The 15,121-nt window shown below is 38.2% G+C and overlaps 1 protein-coding gene across 1 annotated transcript in view; it reads right to left on the bottom strand.

Moving 5' to 3' along the window:
* Positions 1-15,121, bottom strand: part of LOC115212334 — a 178,207-nt gene that overhangs the window by 47,119 nt on the left and 115,967 nt on the right. The window contains exons 26-31 of the mRNA XM_029781198.2: positions 11,972-12,117; positions 9,400-9,536; positions 7,816-7,886; positions 4,152-4,270; positions 1,468-1,613; positions 538-611 (exon numbers count right to left, since the gene is read on the bottom strand). Of these exons, the coding sequence (XP_029637058.1) occupies positions 538-611; positions 1,468-1,613; positions 4,152-4,270; positions 7,816-7,886; positions 9,400-9,536; positions 11,972-12,117 (693 nt within the window). The remainder of the gene's footprint in view (positions 1-537; positions 612-1,467; positions 1,614-4,151; positions 4,271-7,815; positions 7,887-9,399; positions 9,537-11,971; positions 12,118-15,121) is intronic.

Below are 15,121 nucleotides of genomic sequence, written 5' to 3'. Positions count from 1 at the left end.
AGATAGATATGTGTGTGTGTGTATCACACAAATAACACGAATAAGATTATAGGGCAAAGAGGAGGTGCATTAGTAATTTCTTAATTGCAGTCAAACCAATATGCAAATTAGTACAAACTTGTCTGTTAATCATAGCTATTTATATATCAGTATAAGTAATTCATTCTTGGTAATATGGAGCGTAAAGTTAAAAAAACTCTCAGAAGGTATTACCAAAGTAAAAATCTGGAGAAAATTTAGTGCTTGTGCTATACTGCTGAGAACTTGGTGTGTATTGTCTGAGTTTTAATTCCCAATATGATATAGGTTTTAAACACAGGCATTAAAAATGAATATTATTATTATTATGACAATGGTCGTTTAAAAAGAGCGAAATAATGAGTGTGTGTGTTTCTGTAAGAAAGAGAGGTAAAGAAGAAAAAGAATGATATAAAGAAATGGAGAGTGAAATGAAGGAGATGATGAGTTTTGTAATACTCAGCATGGTTAAATTATGTTCAGTCACTTTAATAATTGCAGATTGTAGTTTTTACTTACATTTGCAAGAGGAAGGCTGGAAATAGTCTCATATAATTTCCATGTTTTTAACAGTTCTGAAACATTGAATTGCCCTGAAGAAGTAAATATTTGAAAATCATGCATAATTCCTTCATAGTTTTAAATAAAACTTTGGAGTTGATGAGAAATGACTATATTATGAAGTGGTAGACAGGTAGACATGATAGCAAATTGGACTAAAAATTTAACATCATTTAAATTTGTTTCTTTATAGTCTTATAATAATTTATAATCTTGTCAAGGTGAATTTTTCTATTCATTCTCCTCATCATTATCATCGTTTAATGTCTGCTTTCCATGCTAGCATGGGTTGGACGATTTGACTGAGGGCTGGCAAACCAGATGGCTGCACCAGGCTCCAATCTTGATCTGGCAGAGTTTCTACAGCTGGATGCCCTTTCTAATGCCAACCACTCCGAGAGTGTAGTGGGTGCTTTTACGTTCCACCGGCATGGGGGCCAGTCAGGCGGTACTGGCAACGACCTCGCTTGAATCTTTTTACACATGCCACCGGCACAGGTGCCGGTAAGGCAATGCTGGTAATGATCACACTCGAATGGTGCCTTTTATGTGCCACCGGCACGGAGGCCAGTTAGCCGCTCTAGCAACGATCATGCTCAGATTGTGCTCTTAGCACCCTACTAGCATGGGGCTCAAGTGCTAGTAAGGTGACGCTGGTAATGCTCACGCTCGAATGGTGCCTTTTATGTGCCACTGGCACAGAAGCCGGTTGAATTTTGAAAGAAAGCATCAACTATTACTTCTCAACTAATTCAATTAACTACAACCAAAATCATCCCTACTTTAGCAAATGTGTTACCTTGTATATGGCTAGCAACTGAAATGAGGATGATTATGAAGAAGACAACATGAGGATAATGATGGAAATTATGAAGCTGGCTGACTTACCAAACATAGTTTTCATGGAGTGTAAGTAATTGATGGCCATATCGGCAATTTTTATGGAAGTAGAATTCATGATTTTTTCTAAACCGTTAAGGGGTTTGATACAGTTGTCAGTCACATGTTTCATCCTTCCAATTGCACTGAGTGTTCTAATTAAAAAAAGAGAGAAGAAAATAAAGCATAAAACATGCAATGCTACTATTGCTGTTGTATCCCTTAACTATTTGTAAAAAATGTAAATAGTCACTAACATATATTTCTTTACTGCCCACAAGGGGCTAAACATAGAGGGGACAAATAAGGACAGACAAAGGGATTAAGTGCGAAACTGGTACTTATTTATCGACCCCAAAAGAATGAAAGGCAAAGTCGACCTTGGTGGAATTTGAACTCAGAACGTAACAACAGACGAAATACTAATTTCTTTACTACCCACAAGGGGCCAAACATAGAGGGACAAACAAGGACAGACAAAGGAATTAAGTCGATTACGTCGACCCCAGTGCATAACTGGTACTTAATTTATCGACCCCGAAAGGATGAAAGGCAAAGTCGACCTCGGCGGAATTTGAACTCAGAACGTAACAACAGACGAAATACGGCTATGCATTTCGCCCGGCGTGCTAACGTTTCTGCCAGCTTGCCTTAAATAGTCACTAACATAGAGTATCTATGATAAGAACCCTTAACTATCAACCAGTTTGAATAAACTAACAGTAAGTAGGTACTATCAGACAGTACAGTTTACCTTTAAATTTAATGATACTAAAACCAATTCAAACTCAATCTGGATAACCGACTCATTCATCTACAAACATGGTTTTGTGAACTCTAAAACAACAAAACCAGACTTTCTATATAAAGAATGCTTCAACTTGAATTTGGCACCTCTGAATTTTAATACACCTTTTTACACAGTTACTTCCATGCTTGAATGAACCCTAAACAATAACAGAATTCGTTCAAAGAAAATCTTACAATAAGATTTCTGACAACCCACCACCTATAAACACTTACTTTCTTATTCTCTTTCCCTTCCTACATATACTTCCTTAACATACCTACATAATACCTAATTTTCCTCTTACATAACTCAACCTACTAAAAAAAAAACAAAAAAAAACTTATCAAAGAGTGGCGTAGGAGTGGCTGTGTGGTAAGTAGCTTGCTTACAAACCACATGGTTCCAGGTACAGTCACCCTGCGTGGCACCTCAGGCAAGTGTCTTCTACTATAGCCTCGGGCCGAGCAAAGCCTTGTGAGTGGATTTGGTAGACGGAAACTGAAAGAAGCCCATCGCATATATATGTGTATATATATATATATATATATATAAATATGTGTGTGTGTGTATTTTTGTGTGTCTGTGTTTATCCCCCCACCATCGCTTGACAACTGATGCTGGTGTGCTTACGTCCCTGAAACTTAGCAGTTCAGCAAAAGAGACCGATAGAATAAGTACTAGGATTACAAAGAATAAATCCTGGGGTGATGTGCTCGACTAAAGGCGGTGCTCCAGCATGGCCACAGAGGTGGTACAAGGTTACCCAGCAGAGAGAGAAAGAGAGAGAGAGAGAGAGAGAGAGAAAGAGAGAGAGAGAGATCAGGAGTGAAGACAGAAATAGGTGCACTGCTGCAAAGGAAATACATGGTTACCCAACCTAAGGGGAGTGCAGGAGAGAGAGAGAGAGAGAGAGAGAGAGAGAGAGAGAGAGAGAGGAGAGAGAGAGAGACAGCAGGATAGAAGTGGTGGAAAAATGTTGGGCATACTCATAAGAGATGGGGATCAGAATATAAATAGGATGGTTGAGTAAAGGAAGCGAGAGATATAGATGGTGGCAAGTGCCAGGGCATACTCTTGAAGTTCGAATGTCATAATATAAGTGGCAGAATATCATGAAGGAAGTGTGATTAAAGAGTGTGGTGTGTGGGAGAGTCAGTGACGAAAACCTGGATATATATAGACAGGAGGCTACCAGATAGCAATGATACAGAGGAACAGGGCTGTGAGAAACAGGGCCATGAGGGCAGGATTGGGGAGTGAGAGATAGGCATAGTGTATGAAGGAGGAAATGTGAGGAAGAGAAGAGATGTAGATTGGTTGTAGAGGTAGGGTGAGTGAAATGTTTTCTTGTTACATGTGGGTGGAACACACAGGTTAGGGGCTTGCAGATAGCAATGATACAGTGAGACAGGGTGCGTGGGTGGAACACACTGGTCATGGGCTAGTGGAGAGCAATGATACAGAGGCACAGGCCAAGAAAACAGAATTGGGGAGTGGTAAGCATAGTGCAAGTAGCCAAAATGTGAGGAATGTAGAGACATAGTTTGGTTTGTTTGTGAGAAGTTTTTTTAACCCTTTCGTTACCAACCCGGCTGAAACCAGCTCTGGCTCTGTAGTACAAATGTCTTGCTTTCAAAAGTTTTGAATTAAAATCTTCCACCAACATTTAGTGACAATTTATGTTCCTAACACTAGCTTAATGATAAGTTATTTTACTAAATTCTTTGTTATATTTAAAATAATTGAAAGAAACACAGAACATCTCAAAATAAATAAAGTTATTTTACTAAATTCTTTGTTATATTTAAAGTAAATGAAAGAAACGCAGAGCATCTCTAAATAAAAACAGTAACGAAAGGGTTAAGTGTGAGTGGGACACACAGAATGTAATGAAAATTCGTACTTCAGGCGACTTTCATCAAGCTTTTCTAAACATGATGAAATTTCCATAAGAGCCATTAATTCTGGTGAGCGACTGTCATTCTTCATAGTGTTTAATAACATCTTCAGCAGTGCATTAATCTGGAAAAATCGACATTATATATTACTAAACAATAAATGTTGATCTTAGTAGTCTTTCATTCAACACTTGCAATTAACTGATAATTTAAATTTATGATAAAAGTGAGTTGGATTATTTTTAGTATTTTCGAGAAATAACCACAAAGATGAAAGTTACAGAGAGGGTCATAGCCTGATTAATCATGAAGAGGGTTAGACTAAATGAGATGCAGTTCGGTTTTGTGCCAGGGAGAAGCATCACTGATGCTGTATTTTTGGTAAGGTAGTTTCAGGAAAAGTACAAAACCAAAGATTATGTTTTTGTTCTAAAATAAGTTGAAAGGTAAGCTACTATAAATTGGCATGAACTTTCTGGACAACCCAATACATACCACTGGCACGGGTGCTAGTTATGTGACACTAGCATCATCCATGACTACAATTTCTCTTGGTTTGATGGGTCTCCTCAAACACAGTAAATTGCCAAAGGCCTTGGTCACTGATCATTGCCTCTGTGATACCCAAAGTTCAAAGGTCAGTACTTAGCTTGTTGACTTGGACAAAGTATTTGACAGGGTCCTCTAATCCCTTATCTGGTGGTCAATGTGGAAACTAGGGATAGATGAGTGACTGATGAGAACTGTACATGCCATGCACAGGGATGCTACTAATAAGGTGAGGGTTGACAATGAGTACACCGAAGAATTCAGGGTATAAGTAGGGGTTCACCAAGGATTGGTGCTCAGCTCCCTCTTGTTCATCATAGTCCTCCAGGCAATAGTAGAGGAATTTAAGACAGGCTACCCCTGGGACCTCCTCTACATTGATGACCTTGTTCATATAACTGAATCACTATCAGAACTAGAGAAGTTTCAGGTAAGGAAGTGAGGTCTAGAATCGAAGAGCCTTAGAGTTAACCTTGCAAAAACCAAAGTCTTAGTAAGTAGGAAGGCAGACAAACCACAAATCCTTTTAGGAAGATGGCTCTGCTCGATCTGTAGAAAAGGCAGAGGTAAAAACTTCATAATATGCACCTGGTGTAAGCTATGGACACATAAGAAGTGCAGCAATATCAGAAGAAGATTAACAGACTCCATCAACTGTCAGTGGGGTAAGCTAGTAGTAGACAACTTTTGTTACCTAGGTGACCAAGTTAAAAGTGGAGGTGGATGCTCTGAGGGTGTAGTTGTGAGAATAAGATTAGGCTGGGCAAAGTTCAGAGAGCTCTTACTTCTATTGGCAACAAAGGACCTCTCCTTCAGAGTAAAAGGCAGATTGTATGATGCCAGTGTGCGAACAGCTATGCTACATGGCAGTGAAACATGGGCTGTAACAGCTGAGGACATGCATAGGCTTCAAAGAAATGAAGCCAGTATGCTTCACTGGATGTGCAATATCAGTGTGCATGTTTGACAGTGTAAGCATCTTGAGAGAAAAGTTGGGAATAAGAGGTATCAAATGTGGTGTGCAAGAGAGACGATTGCACTAGTATGGTCATGTGATGTGTATGGGTGAGGACAGCTGTGGTAGAGGTAGGCCTAGGAAAACATGGGATGAGGTGGTGAAGCATGATCTTTGAACTTTAGGTATCACAGAGGCAATGATCAGTGACCAAGGCCTTTGGCAATTTACTGTGCTTGAGGAGACCCATCAAACCAAGTGAAATTGTAATCATGGATGATGCTAGTGTTACGTAACTGGCACCCGTGCCAGTGGTATGTATTGGGTCATCCAGAAAGTTCATGCCAATTTATAGTAGCTTACCTTTCGACTTATTTTAGAACATGGTTGAGTCCATAAAATAGGATTTGACTACATCTCCATTTAGAGCACAGTTTAGAGCTATCTTTTCGTGGAAGAAGGTTTATGTTCTTATAACCTGTGTTAATTTTGTAACCCTTTAAAATGGGAGATAAGAAAGTTCATTTCGGCACTTGATGCTTTGGGAACCAGACAAAAATTGCTGCAGCTCGGCTGGGATGTGTTACCCCACCCTCCATATTCACCAGATATTGCTCCTTTGGATTTCCACTTATTCAGGTCTCTGCAGTATAGTTTTAATGGTAAAAATTTCAATTCCTTGGATAACATAAAAAGATACCTTGATGAATTCTTTGTCATGAAACCACCTCAATTCTGGGAAGAGGGTATTTTCAAGTTAAAAGAAAGATGGAGACGCATTGTGCAACAAAATGTTTCATATTTGGTTGATTCAAAATATAAGGGTAAGTATTTATTGACCTTTTTCTTTCCTTTAAAATTTGGCATGAACTTTCCGGACAACCCAATAAAAAGCACCTTTTAAGCATTGGGCCTCACAGAGGCAATGACTGAGACCTTTGGCATTGTCATGCTTGAAAAGAAGACCCATCAAGCCAAGTAAAATTGCAGTCGTGGCAGATACTGGTATCATGCAAATGGCACCCATGCCAGTAGCATGTAAAAGCACCCATTACACTCTCAGAGTGGTTGGTGTTAGAAAGGTTATCCAACTGTCAAATCAGATCGGAGTCTGGTACAGCCTTCCAGCTTGCCAGCCCTAGTCAAACCATCCAACTCATGCCAGTATAGACAACGGATGCTAAATGATGATGATGATGAGGAGGTTAATTATAGTGATATGAAAAATAACTTTAGTTGTTAGTAAACATTATTTTCAAACATTATAGGCATAGGAGTGGCTGTGCTAAGTAGCTTGCTTACAAACCACATGGTTCTGGGTTCAGTCCTACTGTGTGGCACCTTGGACAAGTGTCTTCTAGTATTGCCTCGGGCCGACCAAAGCCTTGTGAGTGGATTTGGTAGACGGAAACTGAAAGAAGCCCATCGTATATATGTATATGTATATATATATGTATATGTGTGTATATGCTTGTGTGTCTGTGTTTGTCCCCCCAACATTGCTTGACAACTGATGCTGGTGTGTTTATGTCCCCATCACTTAGCGGTTTGGAAAAAGAGACCGATAGAATAAGTACTAGGTTTACAAAGAATAAGTCCTGGGGTCGATTTCCTTGACTAAAGGCGGTGCTCCAGCATGGCCACAGTCAAATGACTGAAACAAGTAAAAGAGTAAAAAGAGAGTAAGAGAGACAGCTCTAAAAGAATCTGAAGCTAACACCAGTAGAAGTATAGCTTTCAACACTGTTCACTTTCCAGACATTTGTACATTACTGCATATGCTTTATACACACTTTTGACAAGTTGTGGTGCACCTGAGCTCTGTATACAATAAATTCATTCTGTGCCGGTGGCATGTAAAAAGCACCCACTACACTCACGGAGTGGTTCGCGTTAGGAAGGGCATCCAGCTGTAGAAACACTGCCAGATAAGACTGGAGCCTGGTGCAGCCTTCTGGCTTCCCAGATCCCTGGTCGAACCGTCCAACCCATGCTAGCATGGAGAACGGACGTTAAACGATGATGATGATGATGATGATGATGATTATTGATAGTTCAGTTTGTAGAAGCTAAAAGTAAATTTCTGTATAGTAAATGCAGAATTTGTAGATTGTCTATAATAATCATCTTCTGCATTGATTTTGTGATATCAAGAAATAGCTTACCTGTGAAGTTGTACTATTTGATACCATTCCAATTATGTTAGATAAAGCCTTGTTGGGTTTCAGTAATGATTCTGGAAAAAATCAAATTATTGGCAGGGATAAATTGAAGTGTCAAATGTAGAAAATTGATTGGAAATTTCTTGGGTATTTTCGGAATTTTTATGACTGTAATGAAGAATGCACTTAGAACACCTTATTGATGCAAAAATGCCCAACAAGAATTTTGTGAAGTTTCCTAAAGCTATTATCCAATATCTATAAGTATTTGTATAAACAGACATACACTCTACATAATACTCAACTATTTACCAAAATTCTTGCTGGAAGGAAACTCCATTATCTTTACAATAATGGTGGTGTGTGGCTTAGTGATTTGGACATTACCCTCGTGATCATAAGATTTTGGTTTCAATTCCTGGATCTGTTGTGTTCTTGAGCAAAATATTTCATTCCACATTACTCCAGTCCACTCAGCTGGCAAAAATACATAATCCTGCAACAGACTGCAATCCCATTCAGGGAGGAATATATGTGCCACAGAATCCAGGAAACCAGCAATAAGAGTTTATATAACTCTAGAAGTAAGTTTATCCTTTACCCTGCCTTTATTGTTACAATGCACACTATACACTACATCTATATTTGTCTCCATTTCTGTTTATAATATATTCAATGTCCATTAAATAATAATGAATTTTATATATATATATATATATATATTTATATATATCATCATCATCATCATCATCATCGTTACGTCCATTTTCCATGCTAGCATGGGTTGGACGGTTCAACCGGGGTTTGGGAATCCAGGAGGCTGCACCAGGCTCCAGTCTGATCTGGCAGTGTTTCTACAGCTGGATGTCCTTCCTAATGCCAACCACTCCACGAGTGTAGTGGATGCTTTTTACATGCCACCAGCACAGGTGCCAGAGGAGGCTGGCAATGGCCACGATCGGTTGGTGCTTTTTACATGCCACCGGCACGGAAAATATGTATATATATATATATATATATATATATATATATATATATATATATATATATATATATACATATATATATATATATATGTATATATATATACTCGCACACATATATACATATGTGTATGCATCTATGTGTTTGTGTGTGTGCATGTTTGTGATTGTTTGTGTATGTGATTTTTGTTTGCAAAATCCCAAAACAAAACTGTTGTTGCATTTTGGTCATGTGATTTTGCAGTTCAACATAAAATGGGATTGATGAAGTAAGAAGTAGACTAAGATAATGGTCAGAAAGTCATGGAAATTGTGCTTCAGCTTGGCTGTAGACCAATGATTAACCCTTTAGTATTTAAACCGGCCATATCTGGCCAAAATAGTTAATCTGTTTTATGTTCAAACTGACCAGATCCAGGCTCTCACACCTACCCTACAATGTTATTCTACATTAAGTAATTACACCATCAAGATCTTGAAGATATAAGATAATGCATGATTAATTCAAATCAATGGGAATCAATAAGCATTATGTTTGATTCAATAATCTGAACACTAAGGGGTTAAAACCACCAAAAGGCTAATAAAATAACAGAATACTTACCTAGGTTTGTCATTAAGGTTTGTAACTGGTCAGCAGTCAGTTCTACGAATTTATGCATAGTAGAATTTAATATTGCTGTTAGCCAAGCTTTTTCTTCACTTGGGGAACATGGTTTGTATCGACCTGCGAAAAATTTCCTGTTGTGGAACAAACAAACAAGTAAATAAAAAAGTAGAAAAAAGTAGAGTTATTATTATCACCATCATCATTAACATCACCTTGTTTTAATATTTACATTTCCATGGTTCATATGGATTAGATAAAGTTCATCAAAGCAAGTTTTCTAGGAATGGATGCCCTTTCTGTAGCCAATATGATATTTCCAAATAGCTAGACATACTTTTGCTAGAGATTGAAAATTAAATTTACCACTTATATAGCAGTAATGTTCATTTGCATTCATCATGCAATGTCAAGATAAGGAGACAAATGCACATCATCATCATCATCATTGTTTAACGTCCGCTTTCCATGCTAGCATGGGTTGGACGATTTTGACTGAGAGTTGGTGAACCAGATGGCTGCATCAGGCTCCAATCTTGATCTGGCAGGGTTTCTATAGCTGGATGCTCTTCCTAACACCAACCACTCTGAGAGTGTAGTGGGTACTTTTTACATACCACCGGCACAGAGGCCAGTCAGGCAGTACTGGCAATGACCTCGCTCGAATCTTTTTACACATGCCACCAGCGCAGGTGTCAGTAAGGCGACGCTGGTAATGATCACGCTCGAATGGTGCCCTTTTACGTGCCACCAGCATGGAAGCCAGTTAGCCACTCTGGCAACGATCACGTTCGGATGGTGCTCTTGGCACCCTACTAGCACAGGCACAAGTGCCAGTAAGGCGACATATATCCATATATCATTTGGTTTCCATCAATCAAAACCTACTCACAAGGCTTTGGTCTGCCCAAATCTATAGAAGACACTTACCCAAAGTACCATGCATAGAGACTGAACTTGAAATCATGAGGTTTGCAAGCAAATTTCTTAACTATACAGCCATAATTCAGTTAATCTCTTTATTGGTAGATTATAAAAGCAACATTCTTAGTGCTTCCAACAATGCTGCTTCCACACCATCCTGGAGTGACTATGTTACCAACACTGAGGCCCCTAAGTAGGGGGACATCACCAGTCACCTGCATCATAGTTGTGCAGTCAGAGTCACATTTATTTTGGGCAGGATATGTTTCCAGAATAGAAGATTCTCATTTGCATAAGATTGTATTGCATGGTGAACCCCACCCCCCACTGTCAACTTTGACAGGGAGGCACCAAAGAAAAGGTATGAGAACATCCTAATGAAATCCCATGAGGCTTCTCACATTAGCTGTCAACAGTGGGCTACTAAAGCCTTGCATTGTAAGACTTGGCAACATAATCTGCTAATCTGTCTTCTCTTAGATACATGCAGAGCTGCCTTTGATAATTAAGAAAAAATTGAGAAAGAGCTATGACACAGCAATGCTGAGCCCTGATTAAAACTTGCTTTGTGTTGCTGTTGTTGTTGTTAAGCAACAAGATGGGTAAGGGTGATTAGTTGATGGTCTAGGGCTTAGGGGCGGGAGACCCCAGACCTTGGAAAAAAAAGAACTTTGGTCGTCTTGTTGTAGTCGAGGGCTCTTCGTTAACGCCCAACACCACTGGGAGGTGACTCTCGAAGTCGCTGGAAATGGAGATCTTCAGGTCCAAATTCTTGAATGACTGCTGTTGCTGTATCAGATCTGTCTGTACTGTTTTGGCCTAATCAGTTACCAGCCTCAAATCTCGATTTGTGAAACCAAGTAATGAAGATGATAAAAGTTAACAATAACAATACTGCTATATAGGAGCCTCTATATAAATCCACTGACCAGCCAGAAATAGTACACAATCTCTCTCAATTCATATCTTGCCATTTTAAAAAAGAATGACTATATTGGATAATGAAGATGTTATCTTCCTTTAGTATCTAGCTCAAATCAGTCAATAAGAAATTTTAAATACTTTTTTTTTAGTTCTTTTAGTTTTACAAACTACGTTTCTTTCCACTTCCATGTTTTAAAACAATCTTCAGATAAATGCTTATATAACGGCAACATAAAGCTCAATAGCTTCACAATTCTATAACTATAGAGCAGTATGTGAAATCCTGGTTTTTACGAATTAGAGGCCACAATGTAGTGTCATCACTTGTATCTGGCACTCAGCTTGATAGTGAAGCCTATGCATTGGCGTCTCCCTGAGGTTTGGTCTCCAGATCAGTGAGTCTCATGAATGCAACTGCAGATCCACAGTGAATTCTTTTGGCTTCCTCCCACTCTCCTGACATTATAGTGCTGGCCTCCTCCCATGCCATGTTGCCCTTAACAAGATCATAAAGCATGGCCTAGATGTCACAGGTTTCCTTTCACTATCAAGCTAAGTGCCAGTTACAAGTGATGACACTGCTTTGTAGCCTTTAATTCGTAAGGACCAGGCTTTCACATACTGCTCTATAGTTCTAGAATTGTGAAGCTGTTGAGCTTTATGTTGCCATTATATAAGCATTTATCTGAAGATTGTTTTTAAACAATAAGCACACTCTTACTTCAGTAGGGTTTCATCAATCTTTGTAATGTCAGTAACATTTAAGTGACATAGGGTTGATGCAGCTGCAACCACTGATGCATTTCCAAGATATGTTTGAGTAGCATTTATTACATCCATCATTAATTTTTTCACCTCTGGACTGGTCTGAAAAAAAAAAATTACAGGATATTTAACAACAGAAACAGACTCTTCTGGATTGGTCTGAAAAAAAATTACAGGATATTTAACAACAGAAACAGACTCTTCTGGATTGGTCTGAAAAGAAATTACAGGATATTTAACAACAGAAATAGACTCTTCTGGATTGGTCTGAAAAAAAATTACAGGATATTTAACAACAGAAATAGACTCTTCTGGATTGGTCTGAAAAAAAAAATTAGAAGATATTTAACAATAGAAATAAACTAAATGAAATATACATATGCAAATCATCATCATCAATTAGTGTCCATTTTCCATGCTTGCCTGGGTTAGACAGTTTGGTTGGAATTGGTAAGCCAAAGAGCTGTACTAGGCTCCAGTCTGATTTTGGTTTGGTTTCTATAGCTGGATGCCCTTCCTAATGACCACCACTCCAAAAGTGCAATGAGTACCTTTAATGCGCCACTGACATAGGTGCCTTCTATGTGTTACTATCATGGGTGCTTTATATATTTATTTCTTTACTACCCACAAGGGGCTAAACACAGAGAGGACAAACAAGGACAGACAAAGGGATTAAGTCGATTACATCGACCCCAGTGCGTAACTGGTACTTAATTTATCGACCCCGAAAGGATGAAAGGCAAAGTCGACCTCGGCGGAATTTGAACTCAGAATGTAACGACGACGAAATACGGTCACGCATTTCACCCAGCATGCTAATGTTTCTGCCAGTTCGCCGCCTTATTATATTGTTTATATATTGTTTACTGTTATGTTAAGGTAAGATCAACAAAAATTACTCCATTCAGTGAGATATGAATATCATTTAATGTACACAATATAAAGGTAAGAGCCTCTGATAGTTTCTTGTTGTGAAGACATGTGGCTAGGCAGGTTTTTATAATGTGCCTTGTGTCTCCAAACAATCTCCAAACAATATTCTGAGCACATGGTCTGTTCAATTTGAAAATCAGGATACTGGTACGTGAGAAACCACGAAAAAAAGAAAAAGAAACTAGAAAGTTAATGTAAAAAGTGGAAGGATGAATATAAATGGAACAAGAAAAGCAAATGAGAGTTATGTCCCCTTTGACCATAGACACTATAATTAAACCAGCTGCTGTAGAATAATTCAATGGAGAGGGGTCCAAAGTCTGTGAAACAGCTGATCAATTTAGAGAGGGTGGTGTCCTCCAGTTTGCCGAAAGAAATTTACTGAAAAATTTTGGATTTCGAATTAAGTAGTGATGGAATTCTTGGTCTAAAAAGAATGTGCAATTTATCAACTACACAAAGTGGCATTTCTTAGATCCATTTACATATAACATGGATTTTTCTATGATTCTACATTTGGTTGTATGTGGTGTGCAGTTGGTCTTCTAAACCCCATTCATGGCTAGCCAACTTAGGGGCTTTACTTTTGTTGATGTGCTGGAAAGAAGACTGGTGGTTTGCATAGCAGCTTTTCAAATCTCCTTAGCATAAACTGATGTAATTTTTCTTTTGAGTTACATTATCTTGAAGCATCGCTGTGACTTCAACCTCATAAATCAGTGATTTCCAACCTTTTCACTATCAAGGACCTCTTTTATTTAAATGAGTTTTCCCAGGGACCCCTTTTAACATGCTTATCCTTATGTGTGTGTGTGTATATATATATATATAGCGTTAGGAAGGGCATCCAGCCGTAGAAACATTGGCAGATCAGACTGGGCCTGGTGCAGCCTTCTGGCTTCCCAGACCCCAGTTGAACCGTCCAACCCATGCTAGCATGGAAAGCGGACGCTAAATGATGATGATGATGACGATGATGATATATATATGAAATTTTGAATTTAGTTCATGGACGCCCAGTAATACCTTTGTGGACCACCAGGGGTTCTTGGACCACAGGTTGGGAACTACTGTCAGAGATGATGAAGTTTATCATACATGTCTAGTCTAGTGAGCAAACCTGCTTCAGGATCTCAGCAATTACAACTGGGTGTGGGGTCTTGGTGATGTTTATGAGTGATAATGCACTTCATATTGGGGAAGCAGCTGTTTGATATTTTAATCAAGCATTTATTAAAAATCTTCCTGTATTTATGTTTTACTGGGAAATGCTTATCTAAAAGAGAGAAAAATTTCGTGCCTATGTTAGTGTTAACATTTAAGGAGAAAGTGGGTGAAATCATATTATTTTCCTGGATCTATTTTTAGGTCTATTTATAGGATTCCTATTTTTACTTGAATGGTTGTAATATATCTTATCTTTGACACCACTGTTAGCTAGGGCATTGTTATAGTAGGGAGCTGCCTTATCAAATATTTCTTTAGAAGAGGAGAGATTAGACATCTTATTACTGATGTTAGCTCTCAGGTTTTTAAAGAATATAAGGGGGTAACAGGACTGTTTGTGTACACAGGAGAGTTTCTCATTTGGTTTAAAATAGGGTTTATAAGAATGGGAATTTAGATCTAGGAAAACCTCTAAAAAACTGAATTTTGATAGATTAATGATAACAGTAATTTTGAGGTCTAATTGACTAAAGGTATCAAAAAGTTTTTCCTTATTTAGAAACATCAGATTCAAAGATAAGATATATTACAAAGCTAGAAGAGGATTTGCTGTCAGGGAAGCAACAATATAACCAGTTCTACTTCAGTGATTATGGAGAAATGCAAATGTAAATGGCTTCTGTTTCTCTCTGCCATTTCTATTTGTTTCATGATAGAGATGGCAGAGAAAAATAGAAGTTATAAAATAAATGCCTTTCTCTAGGACATTAACAACATAAGAGATGGGAAATAACTTCTGATATGCTAGTTTCAGACCTTGTGCTTTCAGAATTTGATTCCTGCATTATGATGCTTAGTTTAGTTATATCATAAATAATTAATTGAAAATGTCACTAGCTCTAATTCTTCCTAATGCCACACAAACAGAAAACATAACATAGATAACTTTTAATCCATATGTTGTAAATTATAAAAAGAAAAGTTTTAAAGAAAATGAATGGGT

The sequence above is a fragment of the Octopus sinensis genome, linkage group LG5 (assembly GCF_006345805.1).
Source record: "Octopus sinensis linkage group LG5, ASM634580v1, whole genome shotgun sequence".
Lineage (NCBI taxonomy): Eukaryota > Metazoa > Mollusca > Cephalopoda > Octopoda > Octopodidae > Octopus > Octopus sinensis.
Note: the sequence above shows the minus strand (reverse complement) of the source record. Positions and strands in the feature narration are given on the sequence as shown.